This window comes from Berghia stephanieae, chromosome 4 (genome assembly GCF_034508935.2).
Source record: "Berghia stephanieae isolate SIO BIC M18660-M18661 chromosome 4, UCSD_Bste_1.3, whole genome shotgun sequence".
Lineage (NCBI taxonomy): Eukaryota > Metazoa > Mollusca > Gastropoda > Nudibranchia > Aeolidiidae > Berghia > Berghia stephanieae.
In genome coordinates this window covers 38,847,275-38,869,774 of record NC_088363.1, presented here as the reverse complement: position 1 = coordinate 38,869,774, position 22,500 = coordinate 38,847,275, and the positions used below count along the sequence as shown (strand labels likewise).

Below are 22,500 nucleotides of genomic sequence, written 5' to 3'. Positions count from 1 at the left end.
GGTAGTGATCGGCCATAAGTTTATACTTCCCACTCGTAGAGTGATTTATAGCTTTCAACCATTCACCTTAAAGTCGATCTTCGATTGTATCTAGATATTAATCTTTGATTCTCAAGATCAATACATCTTCTTATTAACCAAATCATCTACCGCATCAATTCACACCATTGCACACTTGAAGATGGCAATATCTGCACTGGTTTACACCTCATTTTAACACGGTTTAGCACTTTCATTCAGGGTTGCCAGTTTGGCATTTTAAATGCCAGATTCCAAAAATCTGGCATTTTTGAAAACCGTTTGGCATTAGAAAAAATCATTTGGCATTTGGCATTTTCATTTGGCATTTTCTTTCTTGTATATTATACTTCAAATGACACCTTTTCTTAATTATTTCTAAACGCGTAAAAACAAATCTCTTCACATCGCAAAACTTTGCTATTAAAACTGTGATGGATATTGTTTCTAATTTTTTTCTCTATAACTTCTTTGGACTCTGCACTTGAACCAGATTCAACAAAAAACATCATAAGAAACACGAAACAGTAAGTTTTCTTAATTGTCAATAATTATTTAACTGTTTACGTATTTACCTTTCATGTTAATGTATTTCTTTTTCATTCTTAAAATCCAACCGTGGTGTAGTGGTTTAGCACTTCACTTAGTAGTCAGTAGGTAAAAAAATACCCAAACAGGAAATTTAGTAAAATTAAAAAAAAAAAAAAAAGAAAAGAAAAGAAAACACGCAAGCCACCAGGATATGATAGTAAATTGTCTATCAAAAGTGAGTAGTTTTCTTAGTGGGGTGGGAGTCAACAGACTTTGGCATTTTTTGGAGTGTTTTGGCATTTTTTGAGTCTTCCCCTGGCATTTTGTTGAAAAATAATCTGGCAACCCTGCTTTCATTGCCCATGACCACGATGAATCCAGACATTTCAACCGGAATGAAATCTTGACAGCAATCCAAAAACTATGTTTATCGAGCTGCTGCTTAAACAAACCATTTTTGAAAGATGAATAAAATAAACTTGAAAAGGCGGCCGTAAAAATATGCTCTTAAAATGAATCTAAGGCAATCAGCCAATTGCAGGCGAATATTCCAGAACATTGCATCTAATAATGGCAACGAAATTAATCATATAGTAAACAAATATAATGTGAATTTCACGGTTGAGTTCATTTTGACAGTAACTTCAAAAACATGGATGAGAATTAACATTACTTTTATCACCCGCAAATACATCAATTCTCGCATGGGTGTTTATATATATATATATATATATATATATATATATATATATATATATATATATATATATATATATATATATATATATATATATATATATACGTTTAATTAATAAACAAATTATATATAAATGAATAGAAATACACTTTTGGAATCAGTGATGCTCATTCAATGTGATGTAACGGTCTGATGAGCGTTCAAGAGCTAACTCGATAAGAAAACCGACAAGACGCCACAAAATCCAACTTGTGAAATAAAACTATTATTTGATCTGATACCAAGGGGGGAAAAAAAGCAAAAGTAGAGCAGGAAATAGGAATGAGGAGGAGGAGGAGGAGGAGGAGGAGGAGGAGGAGGAGGAGGAGGGAATGGCAGATAAGCTGGAGGGGAGGGTCGAATTCGAAGAGCAGTTTGGGGAGGGGGGGGGGGGGGGCATGACAATCTCGGATGCCTGGAAAAATTTTTTTCCCCTCATGATAAACATAATAACATTCTACCGCCTCCCACCCCTTCCCGTCCTCTTCTTAACCCATCCCGCCTGAAATTTTGCTCATGAGCTCTTTCGCCATCTTTGCCTTAAAATTGGTTAAGAGCCAAAATGGCTGCTTTCTGTATGATCCATTAGATGTAATAATATAGATTATGTCCATAAGATCTTTTCAGCGTTATGCTATACTTTACAATACCACCATATGAAATAATATTATCATAACGTAACGTCATCGCCGCCATGTGACGAAATTTGGTCAGAAGAATCGTCTTTAAAGTTTTTATCGATGCTAATCACCCTCACCTTGACAAAAAATCTGAAATCTGGGACTTCGCGAAGTATTCCCAGGTTTCAGAATTTTTGCCAAAGATTAAGGTCATTTAAATCGATCGATGCATTTTCTGTCTAATTTTTTAAAAGTAGGTGTTTTTCTTTGCGTGTTGAACCCGTGACCATCAGAAGTTGGGGAGAATAAGCGACTTAATTTTGGGCTCGTGGATAGCTCATACAGGTAGAGTTACAATATCCCCGGCCAGGCGGAGTTGTCGTAATACCACTAAGGTCGCGCGTTCGGGTACCCATCGCCGTCGCGACGTGTTCATTTTCTGTTGTCTTCTGACACTTTCCTACTCACTTCATTTCTAGTTAACTGGTTAATGACTTCATAATATGAAATCTCCAGACCCATCGCGTTAACTCTCTCCTTACCAGCCATTTTCAGAATTTTCCCTGACACTTCACACCTACCCAAAACAAAAAAAAAATAGATTTTTTTTTCTACTCAAACAGAAAAGGAACAAGTATATTCTATACATAATATTATCCAGTGTCTAATTTTTATCACTTGAACAAAATATTTTCTATATTATTTGTGATGCACAAAGGATATCAGAATGAGAAAACTGTTGGTTGCACCGTAACGAATGTGACGATTTTCCTATGGATGGTAAGGAGAGTGCTAATCTGGAATTGTGCCCAAATAAATAAATGAGGCGAACGAATTTGAAGGGTTTTGTCCTCTGTCCAGTTTGATCCCCAAATGCCATGGTTCTTTTGTTTTTCCCTGTAGCTCGGCAATAAACCTGTAGTGGATGAAACAAAACCACACCCCAAACCATGATTCGGACAGTCCGAACAGTCTTTATTCAGTAACCAATGACAGTGATTGCCATATTAAACAAACTAGACAATTAGCACTATCGTTGTGTGCATTTTAAGCTAAATAGTTCGCTGCTATGTCCGCCTTATCAAATTTACCAACACACAGAACTTTAGCCCTAAACGTTTATAATCTGATCGAGATAATCACCCAAATGGCGTTCGAAAAACAATAACATATGGCAGAATGACGTCCACTTCAGTCATTTTAATATTTACAAAATGAATTGTCCAGAGAAACTTAAGAGTGTGTCACAAATCCGATTTAGTAAAAAATAAAGTACTTCAGATCCAGTGATCTCATGGAGCCGGAGTTTATCCCGGTTTCTATAGCGTGAAACGGACAATACCAATTGCTTGCTATCCTTCAGATAGAACGATAGTCTATCGCAAAGTACATTCCGCCAGATGTAACAGACCCACCTACCCTATAACACGAGGGTCGGTCAGAAAAAAAAATCGATTGCACTAAGGATCAATCTCGGTCCCTTGAGTGTGAAGCGAGAGCTCTATCAACTGAGTCATCGGGACCACTCAAATCCGGTGTAATGATGTGCTAAAAATTCCATTGGTTAATCACTTCTTATGCATTTTATTTACAAACACGGAAGAAATATCAACCAATTATCATGGAGTATGTTTGGCGTAGGTATTTCATTACAAAAATGGGCTCAAAAGATTTGAATTATCCGACCTGCAATTGAGAACACGTCGCTCAAAATTGTCTTTTCTTTTTTAGAAACTTCCTCTTGCCGCGCTGAATGAGTACCTAGTTTCTGACGATGAATCGAATATTTACAACTTTTCGTCGTCGTCGTCGTCGTCGTCATCATCATCATCATCATCATCATCATCATCATCATCATCATCCTCATCATAAACCTTTTAGTTTCTCTATGCAATCACTGGCAAGGAATTTCAAAGATCTGAACACGTGTGTATTAAAGGTACCAGACAAAGCAAGAAAGAAAAATAGAAGAAAAAAATCATTCTAAAAAATCAGTCGACCTCGACCACGATTAATTTTTTGAGATTTTTTTTCCTTTTTTATTTCTTTCTTGCTTTGCCTGGCACCTTTCATACACACTTATTTCAGATCTTTATCTTACACCGGTGTCTGCTCCTTAAACCCTCTCCTTAACATCTAAGGCAAAATCATCGCATTTGTTACGACACAATATACATTTTTTCTTATAACGATTTATTTTTTGCATATCAAAGAAATTTGACGAATGATCTTTGTTTAATAAATAAGAACATAAAGTTGTTTTGTAGATAGAGAGCTTGTTTGAGTTTAAAATATACATTTTTTCTGCTAGATAAGCCTGCTATTTTGGGAAAATACTGAAAATGATGGGAAAGGAAAGAGTTAATTTCTTTTTAAAATTTCAATCTTATCTCAATTTTTTTGTCTTCTACATTATCACAAGTATGACAAGTGTTCAAAGCTGTGTGTTAATATTTAATATAAATATTCCAATATTCCATTGCATCATCAACCGTTTTATCTGATTACGATTGCATCTGTATCATGTGGCAGCATTTTGAAAAGCAAACGTTTGATTATTATCATTATTACTCCTCTTTGAAATTCCACAAATTAAAAAAGAGCTTTTTTTTTTAATAGCGCAATATCCATTATATGTGATCAAAGCGCTTTACAAAGGGTCCCTGACCAACAGCAACACGTAACAGGTAGAATGAGATATGACGCTGTTAGGCGATATTACATTTTTTCCGGACAGAGACAACGCTGTTAACAGCCAGGTACTCACTAAACAACTGAGTACGGTGAGAGAATGTGAGTAAAGAGCCTTTTCCAAGGGCTCAACTATGCGCCGAGCGAGGCTCGAACCCATGACCTTCCGATTCGAAAGCGAGCGTCATACCCCTAGACCACATAGCCGCAATTAGCAAATATGTACACTTCGACACCTGCCCATAAATTATAGTAACGCTTAATGATATCAAGAGTACAATAACAATTTGTGACGTCAGATCAAATTTCAACCTTAAATATATTAAAATTAGATTTTAAAAAAGTATGTGCTGTTGTGTGGTTTAGTTGTATGACCTTTGCCTTCGTATTGAAAAGTCCAGGTTTAGAGTCTTGTTCTGAGCGAGACATAGTTGAATCCTCGGAAAAGGCTCTTTACTCACATTCTCTCACCGGACTGAGGTGTAGAATGACTACTTGACTTTTAACGGACTTGTCTCTGTCAAACAAAAAAATGTAATATCTCCGAACAGGCTTCATGTCTCGTTCTACACGTTAAGTGTTGCTTTTGACTAGGAATCCATTGTAAAGTGCTTTGAACAGGGATATTGCGCTATATAAAAGTTCTAGTTCAAATTTAAGTATCATTTAGATATTTTTGAAAATGTCTTTTTTCTCAGAGATAACGAAATAAGAATTTATTGAGGGGTAGAAAAACTTCTTACACTCTTGCTATTTGGAATTTGAACTTTGTTCCCAACGCTCGTGCAGCGATTGGGAACACGTCCGGAATTCCAAAATACAAAGGTATAGGAATCTGTTGATGCAATTATTATTACCACAATATTGATATCACTATAATCGCCATGATGATGATGATGATGATGATGATGATCATCATCATCATCATCATCATCATCATCATCATCATGATCATCACCACCACCACCATCATCATCATCATCACATCCACCAATCAGCATCACTATGATTGCCGACATCCCTATCATCTCCACCATTAATATTTACAATGATAATAATTCAAGCGTAGATTTGTATCAACAAATTATCTTAGTCAATATCAAAACCATCAACAAAACAAGTTCAACTCCTTTGCATAATTCATTTCCAATTCAAATTCAATAAAATACCCTTTCTCATCTTTAACTTTAAAAAAATCATATTGAAAAAAAATCCCTTAAACTTTAATATAGCGCAATATCACTTTCAATCTAAATTCATATTCTAGATCAATTTTAATTTCAAACCACTTCCGACATCTGTTACACCCGACGTCTCGATATATATGCAGGTCTAACATCCGAATCCGATTATGAGCCTAGTTTAACATTGTTGTAATAGACAATATTTTCCGTCATTTTTTTTTTTTTTTGAGATTTCCATTACAGCAATGAGCCCATAAGGAATTGGGTTATCGGACCTGCAAATAAGTGCACGTCGGGTACACTCCGTCATAATATGGTGTGAGGAATGGGGCTCATGCAACGTCTACGTATTTGAAGGTCTGATAACCCAATTTGTTATGGACTAAATTTTCGTAACGGCAACGTTCTCAAACCAATTCAACAAGTCCATGATTGCACTCTGTTATCACTCGGGCGCATAGTTCCTAAATTAATTTATAATCAAAGATATATTTTAGATTTATGATTTTGGACTAGTTGTCTTAATATTTGAGTTTGGAGCTTTTTAAAACTATATAACTCAATATCTTTTACATTATGTGCCCAAAGAGCTTTACAAGCAATCCCAAGTCAACAGCAACGCTTAATATATGTATTATAGGACGAGATGTGACGACTACAATTCACAACTAAAATATTTTCTCTCGTTTGAGGCCAGTTACTCAATATTCATCTGAGAACTCTGAAAGCATTTAAACAAAGCTATTTTTCAAGGACTCAACTTTTCGCCGCTCACATAAGAACTTGAACCAATGACCTACTAGTCGATTCGAAGGTGCGCGTAATACTATAAGAACACATAAAAAATGAACAATGCCTCAATTTCTTGCCTCCGTGGTCCAGAAAACTATCAAACAAGCTTCTGTCGTACTGTAACAAAAAACAAACAAACAAAACACGTTTTAAATTTATTACTAGTAAATTCATCCTTCAAATATCGATCGATTAAAATGACCCTCTTCGTCTTTCCAAATTCTCTCACAAATTTGACTTCAATGACGTCTTTAAAAAAATGTCCTAGGATTGAAAATGTTTGACAAATCGAGGGTCATTTGAATCAATCGATATAATTAAAATTTATTGAAGGACGAATTTCCTGGTCAAAATCAATTTTTAAAAAAAGTGTTTGACTTATTTTCATAGTATCTACGGCAGGTTTGTTAATGAAGACACATAAATTCCCCGTCGTTTGTTGTAGTGGCATTATCCCGGGCCCATTAATTATGCAAACGGAAGTTATCAATAACAAATTCAAAACCAACATCCAAACGTTCCGAAGGGACCCATCTCGTCTTAATGAGAAATTCTTAGTGAATACCCATTAGACCCTCTACTTCCCAACTCTGAAAAAACGCATTTCAAAATATTTTGGCCATAAACCCGTTCTTCTTAAAATATTATCCATCGATTAAGATGGTCTTCAGATTGTCAACAATAAAAAAGAACTCCTCTCAAAACTGTGAATTCCTTCGTATCTCTTCACAGAAGTCCCAGGTTTGAGAGTTTTTGAGGTCGATATTTATTGAATGACACTATTTCTGGCCAACAATTTTCAAAAGGTCTTTTCTTTAAAGAGCATAGCAGGTTTGTCCTGACTATCTGTTCATTTCGAGTCTTCATAAAACTATTATTATTGTTATTGTTATGTAAGTTTCTTCAATTGTTCCTGGCACGCAACTTCTATGGTTCTTGTCCTCTCTCTCTCTCTTTCTCTTTCTCTCTATGTCTATCATATTGTCAAAAGCAACGCTGATTCGTTGTTTTGTAGTTAAATTAGGAAACACATTTTCCATGCTGTTTCACACACGTTGATCTGGATAGGAAACTACTACTGGAAACTGGAGTATTAAAAATCATTATGAACATAAAGTGAATTCTAACAGCTTCAATAATGGAACAACAGGCTTTGAATGATTTTTAAAACAAAAAATACTCGTCGCTGAAATATCGATCGATTAAAATGACTCTAATCTTGTCAAAAACTATCAAACCTGGGACTTCACGGAGTCTTCAAAGACGTCTTTAAGGAAGTCAAAGGTTTCAGAACTTTTGACAAGATTAGCACTTTTTAATCAATCGATATTTGGAGGTCGAAGTTTCTGACCAAAAGTTTTCAATCAATGATAAAAACAATTTAAACCATCCAGATTATGGATTCTACGTAAAGTAATACCGTTTTTACTAGTTTGGATTTTAGCTGAAGAAGTGATTTGACCCCGAAACGTTTCGTGTCAGGTATTTTTTTTCAATCTTTCAAACCTGTTTCATTTATCTTTCATATTGACCAGGAGTTTCGTGACAGCTGCTCATTGAAATCTTTAGAACAGAAAGTTATCTATTGACCATATGGATATGTTCACACTTTTCTTTATCGGAATAACCTCGAACAAAATTAATTGATTTTTTTTTTGAAAGAGAATGTCAGAATTAAATGAGACATTCTATGATTTGTTTAAAAAAGACGTGCACTTATTGGCAGGTCTGATAACCCAACTCCTTATGGCCTCATAATAGAAATCTTTTTTAAAAATGACGCAAGATATTGTCCATTACAACAATGTCAAACTATGTCCACAAATGGGTTCTGATGTCAGACCTGCATATAACAACACGTCTATTAAAACGTAATGAGATATTGGAATGTTGCTTTGAAGCGATCGTATTTGTTGGACGTTGCGAAAAATCGCTGTTCGATTGTTTGTTTACCAGCTCAGTGCAAAGCAAAGAACTTTAGTCTTAATAATTCTTAGAGTTGCTCACTTTGTTTTGTCTCCATTTAGTTCAACGTCCTTTACATTATGTATTGGTATTTTTAGATGCAGGTATCAAGTAGATATCGTTTTACCTGTTTATAAATACATACATACATAATACATACATATTATATATATATATATATATATATATATATATATATATATATATATATAGTTATCTATATATAATATTATATAGTTTGTCGGTTTGACTACTTATGATATGCTCACACATTAACTTTTAATCGCCTTTGGATTTGATATAATATTTGTTATTGTTGCACGTTTAGAAATAAAACGGTCTGGTGCCTCTTATTTTATAGCACATTGATATTTTAAATGAGAAACATGATAATACCGTATTCCTCATCACGTATCGCTCGACGTCTTTCTTCTCATTGACAAGACTGGAATTTTGTTAATATCGATTCACCTGGAGCCAAGCGTTTTATAACAGTCTTGACATTTTTCGCAGTTGTGTGTGATGATAGATAGCTTGTAAATTATTTAAATTTATGTTCTCCAACATTACGTGTTTAATGGTACATGTGTTGTAACCTGCTATTCAAAAGTGTACCAGGTACTTTTTATGAACTCGGGATCGCAAAGCATTAAGAAGAACGAATAATTAACATAATGTGTGAAGCGCTAATGTAAAGTACATGTGCTTATAATGTTATTATATGGTTCAATGATGTCAACTAACATTGCGATAAGGAATATATTCTGGCTGTGCCTGATGGTATTTATTACTTTTGCCAATTGTGAGAATAATTTCATGACAAGAAGGTGAGTCGATTTCTGAACCCCTCCCCCCCCCCCAAAATATACAAAATAAAACCAACAGAAACAAACAAACAAAACAAACCCAGATGTATTAAACATTTGTACTTCTAATATCGATCGATTAAAATGACCATCATTAAAAAAAAAGCCAAAAAACAAACCCCCTCCAAAAAAGCAATCCCGAAAAAAACAAAAACAAACAAACAAAAAACATAACACCCCCCCCCCCCTTGAAAATACAGAATGTATCGGAAGCTCCAGGCTTGAGCGTTTTTGACAAGATGAGGAACATTTAATCGCTCGATACGAAAGAAGAATTTTCTGGCCAAAATTTTTAAAAAATGTGTTTTAACAGTACGTCAGAATAGAGGTCAAGTTCATGGTTTTATTTTTTTAAAAAATAATACAAATTTAAAATGCAGTGATAAATAAATACAGAAGAATGAAAGACAAGAAAAAAAATATCAATTTAGTAATATTTTATTAAAATGTCGGTATAAATAGTACCCCAAAAAGGAATTAGAATTAAAATGATAAAAAAACGAGCAATTTTTTATGGGAAAATGTTTTGATTTTGTTTTTTTCTCTCCACGATTAGGAACAGGAATTAAAACCAATATTCATATTTTGGCTAAAAATTTGATTTTCTCCACATTGTTCACCACCTCTACATATAATGGCGCTTAGAGACATGCATTGAAAAAATATTGAGCTGTCCCTATGAAACACTTAGCATGAAGGACGAGACATGACGCCTGTTAGGCGAATTTATACTCTTTTCTCGGACAGAAACAACGCTCATAACGCATTTTGTACCTGAGTACGTTGAGAAAATGTCAGTAAAAAGCCTTTTCTAAGGACTCAACTATGCGCCGGCGCTCAGGAATCGAATCCAGGACCTCCGTTCCAAAGGTGAGTGGCATTAACACAAGACTGTCTTGGCCGCGCATTGCATTAGTTGCTGAAAATGTATAGTGAAATAAAGGGAGTAAAAATGATTCTTATAAAACATACAAAACAAAGTTGATAAACGACGCTCCGGTCTTTATTTTACTATAGATAGTATACGCTTGGCTAAGAAGCTCACAACATTGTCATCCGGAAGTAGAACTGACCAATACACAAAACTGTGTGTAACCATGAACGTTTATAGTCTGGTTAATACAGTTTAGTGAGCATTACTCATAAACGCGGATGGCAAAAAGCAATAGCAATGGCCTGAGTGACGTCATCTTCATTCTATCTATACATTTTATTGAATCATTTAGGCACCTCTAGATTTTTGCATTTCTCGCTTAAAACATGCCTAAAAGTTTATATTGTGAGGCCACGTGGTCTAGCGGTATGACACTCCTTTTTGGATCTGAAGGTCCTGGGTTCGAGGAGTCTCACCCGGCGCATAGATGAGTCCTTGGAGAAGGCTCTTTACTCACATTCTCTCACCGTACTCAGGTGTAAAATGAGTACATGGCTGTTAACAACTTGTCTCTGTGCGAAACAAATTTGTAATATCGTCTAACAGGCTTCATGTCCCGTCCTAAATGTTAAATGTTGCTGTTGACCAGGGACCCCTTGTAAAGCGCTTTGAGCACATTTAGCGTATATTTCTCTATATAAAAGCTCAATTAAATTTTTTTTTTAAAACAACGTGTTTCTGTGCGAAAAAAAAATTGTAATATCGCCTAACAGGCGTCATGTCCCGTCCTAAATGTCATGTTAAATGTTCCTGTTGGCCAGGGATCCCTTGTAAAGCGCTTTGAGCACGTTTAGTGGATATTGGGCTATATAAAGGCTCAATTTAAAAAAAAAATCCTGATTTAAGACTAGACAGCTTGTAACTGTAATTAACGCTGTTGGTAATCGGTTTTAAAGTAATCGGATCTTCGATATGTTAACAGATACACATGTATAATATGGCCATTAAAAGATCATTTATAAATGCATTCTTTTATAATTATAGATAGATAGATATTGGTACATGGCAAGAAATGCACTTGAACGACATCAAATACTTCGCCTAAAACTTGTAACGCCTGTGACTTGTCTATAAAAACAAACACATAATGTTTTGATACAAGGATATGTGAAAGATTTAAATGTCTGAACGTATCTGATTATTTTGCTCAACTGATTTTCAAATGTTATTTTTGAAGAAAATCGTTATATGAGAAATTCTAATGCAATGGATCAATTTTTTTTAAAAGTTGAACTTTTATATAACGCAATATCCACCAAAAGTGATCAAGGAGTCTCCGACCAACAGCAATACTGAACATGATGGGCGAGACATGACGCCTGCTAGTGGATATTACGCCATATAAAAGCTTAATTTTTAAACTTATTTATGACTAGACAGCTTGTAACTGTAATCAACGCTGATGGTTATTGGTTTTAAAGTAATCGGATCTTCGATATGGTTACGGACAAACATGTATAATACGGTCATTAACAGATCATTTATAAATTCATTTTTGTACAGGAACAAATCATGATTATCGATGACTAAGTTGGATAAAAACATGAATATAGATCGCTCCCATTATAAGAGGGCAAAAAAAATATATAACCCAACAAAATTTGGAATACAGTGGAAAATGAATACTCAAAAATGATATTTACGAAACAAAGCATTGACAACTTTGGGTGAATTTTAAAATGCACTTCTTGCTTATATAACATGCTCATGGGTTTATTTATATATACGACGAGAGTGCTTGCACTGTAAGCTGTTGGAAATCGATTTAAATTCGATCAGCCTTTCGTCGATATGTTTACAGATAAAATGTATATAATATGATCGTCAAAATACCATTTCTACATTCGTTCATATATATATATATATATATATATATATATATATATATATATATATATATATATATAGATCGTGGTAAGACATGCACTGAATTGACATTATTAAAAAATGTATTTATATGTTTATTGTTTTTTGTTGTTGGCTGAAGAAGGGTTTTGAGCCCGAAACGTTCCGTGTTTGGTATTTTTTCTTTGTTGAAGCTGTTATATTCATTTTTTAAATTACGTTTTACAGTCCAAAGCTTCTAGCAGATCAGTATCGTCACAGAAGACAATTGAGGTTTTATGTCAGGATAAAGCAGGTGCTGGAATATGAATTTAAAGCCACGAATTTCAAAATTTGGTGTTCATTTCTGTTCGATATGGTGGCGAATAAACACGGCTTTATTTTTGCATTGCAAAAAAGCTCAAAGCTGGTATTTCTTGTATTTTGTATGCTAGGAAGATCAAAGCTGGTATTTCTTGTATTTTGTATGCTAGGAAGATCAAAGCGGGTATTTCTTGTATTTTGTGTGCTAGGAATATCAAAGCTGGTATTTCTAATATTTTGTATGTTATGAAGTTCAAAGTGGTATTTCTTATATTTTGTATACAAGGAACCTCAAAGCTGGTATTTCTTATAGTTTGTATGCAAGAAAGCTCAAAGATGGTATATTTTATATTTTGTATGCAAGGAAGCTCAGAACTGGTATTTCTTATATTTTGTATGCAAGGAAGCTCAAAGCTGGTATTTCTTATATTTTGTATGCAAGGAAGCTCAAAACTCGTATTTCTTATATTTTGTATGCTAGGAAGCTCAAATCTGGTATTTCTTATATTGTGTATGCAAGGAAGTTCAAATCTGGTATTTCTTATATTGTGTATACAAGGAAGTTCAAATCTTTGATTTCTATCACACTTTCGTATGCAAGGAATTCAAATCTGGTATTTCTTATTATTGATGAATGCAAGGGTTTTATGTTTGGTATTTCTATTATTTTTTGTATGCCAAACGGAAGTCAAATCCGGTTTATTCTATTTTTATACAAGGAAGTTCAAATCTGGTATTTCTTATAGTTTGTATGCAAGGAAGCTCAAAGCTGGTATTTCTTATTTTTTTATATGCAAGGAAGTTCAAAGTCTTCCAATGAGGTTCCCGACACAACACCGGGTTGAAACGTGTGGGTCACATTTAGCTAATTCCTGTTTTGCTTTTTATTGAGACATGCGGCCTCTTTGGTTGGTTTTGGTTCATTTTAACAATAGTTTATTTTGTTGTACTTTTTTTCCTTTGAATTCCAAAACGTAGCAAGCAACTGATGTGTTTTATTCTTGTTTTTGTTTTACAGGAAAAAAGCTATTGAGAAGATTTTAAGCAGCCATGATTCCGAGGTGCCCCCAGACTTTGAAAAGGGTAAGGATTTTACAAAATATTAAATATTTTAAGCATATATATACTTGATAAATATACATTATATAATATATATGCGGTCTGACATCCGACCCATTTATGGGCCTAGTTAAACGTTGTTGAAAAGGACAATATTTTGCGTCATTAAAAATAAATCCATTACAACAATGAGCCCATAAGAAATTGGTTATCAGACCTACAAATAAGTGCACGTCAGGTAAGACGTGTGTAATATAAAATTAGTGATAGAGAATTTGAAGTTTAAATTAAGATATGATATAGTTATGGTGGGAGATAGAGATCTGCAAATGTGTGTGAAACACAGTACCAGACAAAGTAGAGAGAAAAATACAAGAAAGAAAATACCATCCCAATAATCAGCCTGCCGTGACTGAGGATCAAACCTTAGACCTTCTGATTACCGCTCAGACGTGCTAACATTACACCACAGAGTTGGGGCAATTTAATTTAAGTATCATTCACAAAAATATCAAATACATAGAAACAACAACCGAAGAACTCTTTCAACAATACAAGGAAACATCCAACTGCCTCAGCACCTTAACACACATGATGACATTCTAAAGCTAAGAACACTTGCATTAGACAGAATTTATGGAGGCAAATTACTAACTGGATAATAGAAACAGACTGACAAACTCGAGGTGACGCACACATTCACGGCATGCGCAGCCATATTCAGTTATTCACAAAAGATACGCGTTTCCGCTGTGAATGCTCCCTTATCACAAAACACAAATTATTGAACACAGCAGGGCGAGGATATTTAGAGTATGCTCTGTTTTTTATTCTGAAAATCTCAAAGTAACAAATTTGAAACAGTGATGTACGGTTTCGGTCACAAGCCTTTTCATTATTTGTCTTGTATGGAGACTGATACTGGTTGGGGTGGGGGGCGTAGATGGGCATTATAATTGCTTATCATTATATCATTATCATCGTGAATTACTCTGTAATACAGTCATTGGTCAAGCTGTTTTGATTGTGATCAATAACCAGGTGAATGACACTGAAAGGATTATTTTGGTCCTGGCATTGTATTTATGTTGTGATTTATGAAACCCAAATTATGTAACCTAGCTAGTTGTATTGTCGGAAATACATCACTCTTTATTGTTCTTATAATGAGTGTATTTGATGCTGTGCCAAATTGTCGTCTTCCTAACACTGGCCAAAATGATTACCTCAACACTAGTTTACTGTAACTCTAAAGGCAAACTTCCTTTTCATAGTTTTGTGTGTTGAACAATGAATTTAAAAAATTATATAAAAAATTGAGCTTTATATAGGGCAATATCCACTAAATGTGCTCAAAGCGCTTTACAAGGGGTCCCTGGTCAACAGCAACATTTAACATGTAGGACGGGACATGCCGACTGTTAGGCGATATTATAATTTTTAGGACAAAGACAACGCTGTTAACGGCCAGATACTCATTTTACACCTGAGTACGGTGAGAGAATGTGAGTAAAGAGCCTTTTCCAAGGACTCAACTATGCGCAGAGCGCGAGGCTCGAATCCAGGACCTTCCGATCCGAAAGCGAGTGTCATACCACAAGACCAAATAGCCGCACAAAAAACCGACGGTCTATGTCAGCGGGTATTATGTGGTCTTGTGGTACGACACTCGCTTTAGGATCGGAAGGTCCTGGATTCGAGTCTCTCTCTGTGTATAGTTGAGTCCTTGGAAAAGACTATTTGCTCACATTTTCTTACCGTACTTAGGTGTAAAATGAGTACCTGGCCGTTAACAACGTCGTCTCCTTTGGGAAGAAAAATGTAAAATCGCATGACAGGCGACATATGTCCTACATATGACGTATTGCATTTAGGCAGGAAGCCTTTGTAAAGCGCTTTGAGCACGTTTAGTGGATAATGAGCTATATATATATATATATATTATATATATATATAATATATATATATATATATATATATATAAGCTGAATTTCTTTCCTAGCGCAAATAGAATAATAAAAACAGCTTTTAAATGGTTAAAAAGATGCAGAAAAAGTATTGACTTTGACACTTTTAAAAGCTATAACTACTCTATAAATCTGATGCTATATTGCCGGTTTATTGTTCTGATGAAAACAATGATCCTAGTTCTTTTAACTAGGATTCAATAGTCTGATGTCACGTCCGCCTAGCAACTAGCAGCTTTTTTTTTAAATAAAGGAAAATTGTACTTTTTATACTTTAGAATGTATAAAAGTCAAATTATCATGAACAGATATATTATGTTCTCTCCTCTGGATACACTTTTATGCGCTAGTCGGAGAAGTATTTAATAAGGGCGGTGATGGAAATAGTGGCATCCACCATTGTTACAATAGTTTAGAACCATTTGCAATGCCTCATTACGAGGGAAGTGACGTCACGACTGTTGAACCCTATTACTTAGGGGAATTTTTGTGGGGAACGTACCGTTACGAAAACAACTTTTCCACACAGCTTCATTGCATAGCATTAAATCTGCAGCAAGTTAGATTTGTGTGTGTGTGCGCGCGCACCAGGTATCTGGTATAATTTTGGTTGTTTGAGCACCTGGGCCATATTTTCTATTACCGACCCCCCGGGTTATATATGGAATGGTATGTAGATGTAAACATAAATCCTACTATGGCATGCAGTGATAAGAATGTCTTAAACAAAAATGAATATAATACCAAACACAGAACGTTTCGGGCTCAAAACCCTCTTCAGCCAACAACAAAAACCAATAAAGACATAAATACATTACTAAATTCCAGATAGACGACAGGTTTCAGAAATTCTGCTAGAATGAGGAATATTTCAATCGATCGATATCTATATGAAGAACGACTTTTCTGGCCAAAATTATAAATACGTGTTTATTCAGAGATGATGGTCCAAGTGTTAAATTTTATGTCACTCGCTTTCGGATCTAAAGGTCCTGGGTTCGAGCCCCGCTCGGCGTATAGTTGAGTCCTTGGAAGACTGTTTACTCACATTGTTCAGGTGTAAATTAAATAAGTTCCTGACATTCAAAGTTGTGTAAAACTGTCTGTGAATGATACAATGCAAGCTATAAGAGATACTGTAATTATAAACTATTGTATAAGGCATTTAAAGGATAATTCCTATTTAGCCTTTAGTAAGATATGATAAGATAAGTACCTGGCCGTTAACAGCGCTGTGTCTGTCCAAATAAAATTGTAATATTGCCTAACAGGCGTTATGTCTCGATCTACATATTATGTGTTGCTGTTGGCTAGGGACGATCTGTAAAGCGCGTTGAACACGTTTAGTGGATATTGCGCCATATATAAGACCATTAAAAATATTTAGGCTATCCACTCTCTCTCTCTCTCTCTCTCTCTCTCTCTCCTCTCTCTCTCTCTCCTCTCTCTTATATATATATATATATATATTATATATATATATATAATGTAAATTTCACTCACATTTTTTGCCGAGACGACTCGTTGCTGTGTTTTTCCTTTAATATATATATAATGAAATAATAATACATCATTCGTCTGTGGTGTTTCATTCTTCATGTTTTGATGGTCAAGGGGAAAACCCGAAACGTCCACTTTGCCCGTTTTCGTTAATTAAATTGAAGCTTACATTCAATTTCACATTGTTATTTACAATTTATCGTGTGGCTTCGAGACTGGCTGGTATTTTGGGATGATCTTTTCTTGTATTTTCTTTCTGCTTTATTTGCCACTGTCTCATACCGTGGCCTTCGTAAAGTTATGGCTTGGCACTGACCAAAAAATGACGTCAAAATGCCAGTCTTTGACCACAAAAAGAAAACAAATCGTGAGTAGTATTAAATAGTTCAACCAATGAAATAAATTGTTTCCATAAGCTCTACTATTTTTTGGTCAGTATCAGGCCATAACTTTACGAAGGCCAAGCTGACACTGACCAAAAAATGACGTCAAAATACCAGTCTTTGGCCACAAAAGAAAACAAATCTTAACGCTAAGACCCATATTTTGACGTAATTTTTAGGTTTCGTGATCCGCCTAGCGAGTTGTCTTTAGCAGTAGACAAGGAAACAAATGATTCTATAGATAGTTCGAAGATGACGTCACTCAAGACTTTGTCATTGTTTTTTTGCCATCCGCGTTTATGAGTAATGCTCACTGAACTGTATTAACCTGACTATAAAAGTTCATGATTACACAATATTTTGTGTGTTGGTCCGTTATACTTCCGGATGGCAATGTTATGAGCTTCTTCGCCAAGCGCATACTATCTATTGGTTAAACTGTTGAATACAACTCAAGATTTGTATTCTTTTGTGGCCAAAGTCTTGTCTTTTGGCGTCATTTATTGGTCAGTATCAGAGTAGCCATCGTTAACTTAAAGCCTGACACTGACCAAAAAATGACGTCAAAATGCCAGTCTTTGGCCACAAAAGAAAACAAATCGTGAGTTGTATTCAATAGTTCAACCAATGAAATAAATTGTTTCCATAAGCTCTACAAACGACAACTCACTAATGACGTCAAACTGCCAGTCCTTTTGGATTTCAGTATCAGGCTATAACAGAACGATGGCTACGCACTGACCAAAAAATGACGTCAAAATGCCAGTCTTTGTTTGGCCACAAAAGAAAACGATCGTGAGTTGTATTCAATAGTTCAACCAATGAAATAACTTGTTTCCATGAGCTCTACTAACGAAAACTCACTAAGCGGTGCAAAAAAAAAAAAAAAAACCCAACAAATAATGACGTCAAACTGCCAATCCTTTTGGATTTCAGTTTCAGGCTATAGATAGTTCGAAGATGACGTCACTCATGTCTTTGTTATTGTTTTTTGCCATCCGCGTTTATGAGTAATGCTCACTGAACTGTATCAACCCGACTATAAACGTTCATGGATACACACAGTTTTGTATGTTGGTCCGTTATACTTCCGGATGGCAATGTTATGAGCTTCTTAGCCAAGCGCATACTATCTATACCATAACTATGGCTACGCTCATACACACCTTTTCAGACAGACGTTTGTGAATGTATACGGCCACCGGTTTTCTAGTTACTTAAAATATCTTGCAATGACGTTTATTGCCAAGAATGTGTTGATAATAGCAAGAAGCTTTAAATGTTTGTAACGTCACTTCCTTCCTAATGACGCACGGTAACTTAGTTACACTGGCTCTAAACTATCGGAACAATGGCGGACGCCGTAAGAAATATTTCTCCGACGAGCATAAAAGCGTATTCAGAGGGAAAAAAAACCCTATACATTTGATCATGTTTTGACTTTTACACATTCTGATCACAAGGCATATGAAAAGTTCTAGCCAGCATGAAGAATAAAAAGTAATGATTTTCTTTATTTAGAACCAAGATGGCCGCCGTTGCCGGGCGGCGTTACATCAGACTACTGAATCCAATTTAGAATAGATGGTACAGTAATGTCTCAGTATAGAGTTTGAGTGTGTAGATGCGGAGAAGTTTCCGTATGTGGATTCGAGTGTACGGGTGTATGTGTGTAAGCGTGTTAGTGTGTATGATAGTTTATAAAATCTTGAGTGTTTGTTATATTATTATTATTATTATTATTATTATTATTATTATTATTATTATTATTATTATTATTATTATTATTATTACCATTATTATTATTATTATTATTATTATTATTATTATTATTATTATTATTATTATTATTATTATTATTATTATTATCATTATTATTATTATCATTATTATTATTATATTATTATATTATTATTATTATTATATTATTATTATTATTATTATTATTATTATTATTATTATTATTATTATTATTATATTATTATTATTATTATTATATTATTATTATTATTATTATTATTATTATTATTATTATTTTATTAATTTATTATTATATATATTTTATTATTATTATTATATTTATTATTATTTATTTTTATTATTTTATTATTATTATTATTATTATTATTATTATTATTATTATTATTATTATTATTATTATATTATTATTATTAATTATTATTATTATTATTATTATTATTATTATTATTATTATTATTATATATTATTATTATTATTATCATTATTATTATTATTATTATAAGTAATGGTATTTTGTTATATTATTTTGTTTTCAATTCATTTCCACAGATATCCCAACAAAGGTCACAGTTCAACTGTATATTGTCAGTTTTGACTCAATCAGTGAATCCACGATGGTAAGTCTTGTTGTTGCTAAACTAAGAAATAAACCATTTATGATGTATTGTTCTAGATGGATATACAATATCCTCATAAATAAATCGTTTATGATGTATTGTTCCAGATGGATATAATATATTCAGGAATAAATTATTTATGATGTATTGTTCTAGATAGAAATACGAGATCCTCAACAAAGCCCACTTTTTCGTTGGCGGATATATCCATTGCACTGTGTCACCGGAAGTAATTATTTTATCTGGAAAACAGACAAACAAGGCTCTATATGTCTTACATATATTTTACTTTGATGATATATTCAAAATTAATAGATAGTATTAGCAAATATTACAAGACAAGAAACATATCACTTCTTATTTTATATTTTAAATGCAATAATCGACTGACCTACAAATTGCAGCAGATGTCTTAATTAATTGAACTTTGAGCTTTTATATAGAGCAATATCCCGTAAAAGTGCTAAAGCGCTTTTCAAAAGGTCCCTGACCAACAGCAACACTTAGCATTACTAACGAGTCATGACGCCTGTTCGGCGAAAATACAATTTTTTTCCCGACAGTAACAACGCTGTTAACGGCCAGGTACTCATTTTACACCCGAGGACGGTGAGAGAATGCGAGTAAAGGGTCTTTTCCAAGGACTCAACTATGCACAGAGCGAGTCTTGAACCCCGGACCCTGGATCCGAAAGCGAGTGTCATACCACAAGACCACAAAGATGCATGAAAGTTATGATGCATTCGCAACCTTCGTAAAACGCTGCTAAAATATGTTGCTAGTTGCCGTCACGGGGAATATCAAGCAGCCTAGTAATGCCACTAAAACGTTAGAAAGGGGCAAGAGGTAATAAATGTTACAGTGAATGCCATGATCAGTCGGATGGTGAAAAGGTTTTAACAGAGATATTGGCAAGTTTAGTTAGAAGGTCAATTAAAAAAAAAAAATCAAAAATGAGTTCTTGCCATTAATGATAAAATCAGCCCTTTTTGCACATTTTCAGGCAATTTCAAAGCTTAATTTCGTCAAGTTGAAAAAATATGAAATTTGAGAAAAGTTACTGGATACCTTTCCCATACATGTGACCATAGCTTCATGAAAAACCACTCGATTTTCTTCAAATAAAGATTAAAATTCGAATCCAAAACGTTTACCTACCGACTGATTATGTCATGCACTGACACTAAATGATATTCCATGACGACATGCCATCTTCTGTCAAGATTCATTCTAAGGGGTCTCGGATCTTTTTACAACTGGTGGCGAAGTGGCCGAGTGCTTAAGGTATAACACTGTGACCCGGAAGGTCCCGGGTTCGAGCCCCGCTTCAGACACTTTCGTTTTTTTTTTCATTGAGCAAGATTATTAACCCCTTAATTTTCTAACTCGGACAACAATGGGAGATTCCTGTTGACAACAGACATCCTGTTTGATGAATTATCTATATGCCTTCGTGGAATGCCTTGGCGACGATATCTTAGTATGCCGTGGCGAAAGGGCATCGTTTTTGTATTTTTACAAGTTGATTGTCGGCAATTTAAATTGTCTGACTAAAATTGGATTCAAAATGTTTTTATCTGAATACCGAAGTATTGATTTTGTCACTCAAAAAGGCTACATCCGTGTAATGAGGTGAAACCTTAGACGTGGAATGCAATAACATTGAAGATCCACCGTTAGTTGGAATCATTATAATGTTTTTGAAGATTGCAGATGAGGTTTTCATTCACTACCTTGATTTGATATATTATATTATACTATTATATCATATAATCAACGCATAGACGAATATTATTATATATACATGAGGGGGCGAAGTGGCTTAGTGGTTATGGCACTTAGTCCTAGGTTCGAGACCCACTTCAGGCACTTCCGTTATTTTTTCTTGGGTAAGATTACTAACTCCCAATTTGCAATTTGCTCACTTTAGACAACATGGGGGTGATTCTTGTTGAGATCACACATTATCTTGATGTATATCTATATTCCTTTATGCTGTGTGTGTGTGTATGTGTGTGTGTGTGTGTGTGTGTATAATTACGCCTGATATACTTTTCTCTTTGGCCATACTAAAGAAATGTTTCCTTCTACCTATATAAAAAATAAATAAATAAAATAAAATTCCATTTATTCATCCCCAAGGTGAATTTTTGTCTTTAGTGTCTATTCCAAGGGAAGACTGGAATAACCCAAGCGTCAGCCGCAGTGCAGCGCCGTAAAGTGAGCTAGGGCTAGGTGACTTGCTCAGGGCCATATAATAACGCGGCGGGTAGTCGAACTTGATATCTTTTGGGTGCGAAGCAAATACCTTACCGCTGAGCCACGGTGCCCCCTTTCCATCTAATATGAGATTGATTTTTAGACGTGATAGATTTTATGGGTTTTAGATGACTACATAATAAGCCGTTAGGGGTTGCCTGAAGCATGTGATCGTGAAAATATTAACGGAAGAGTGAAAATGGTGAGACTTCGTTTATGAACGATACAGACAATGAACGTTTCGGGTAACCCTCCACCACACCCACGGCCAAAAATCTCAACACACTCACTTACCCCCTCTCTCTTCTCTGCTCTAATCTTCTTCTCTCTTATTTATATATATACGAATATATATATATGTCATATATATATATCTGTGTGTGTGACTCACTATCTTTAGAAGAGTCACTCCATCTTTCTCTCTCTCTCTCTCTCTCTCTCTCTCTCTCTGACCCTTTAGAACACTATC

The 22,500-nt window shown here is 34.6% G+C and overlaps 1 protein-coding gene across 4 annotated transcripts in view; it reads left to right on the top strand.

The window, feature by feature from the left end:
- Positions 1-22,500, top strand: part of LOC144970530 (glycine receptor subunit alphaZ1-like) — a 163,369-nt gene that overhangs the window by 93,636 nt on the left and 47,233 nt on the right. For 3 of the 4 annotated variants that reach the window (XM_078910269.1, XM_078910268.1, XM_078910267.1), the window contains 2 exons: positions 13,504-13,568; positions 19,705-19,772. In XM_078910269.1, coding sequence (XP_078766395.1) covers positions 13,504-13,568; positions 19,705-19,772 — 133 coding nt within the window. Of the gene's footprint in view, positions 1-8,871; positions 9,365-13,503; positions 13,569-19,704; positions 19,773-22,500 lie in introns of those variants that run through there. The other variant, XM_078910270.1, reaches the window with a different exon arrangement.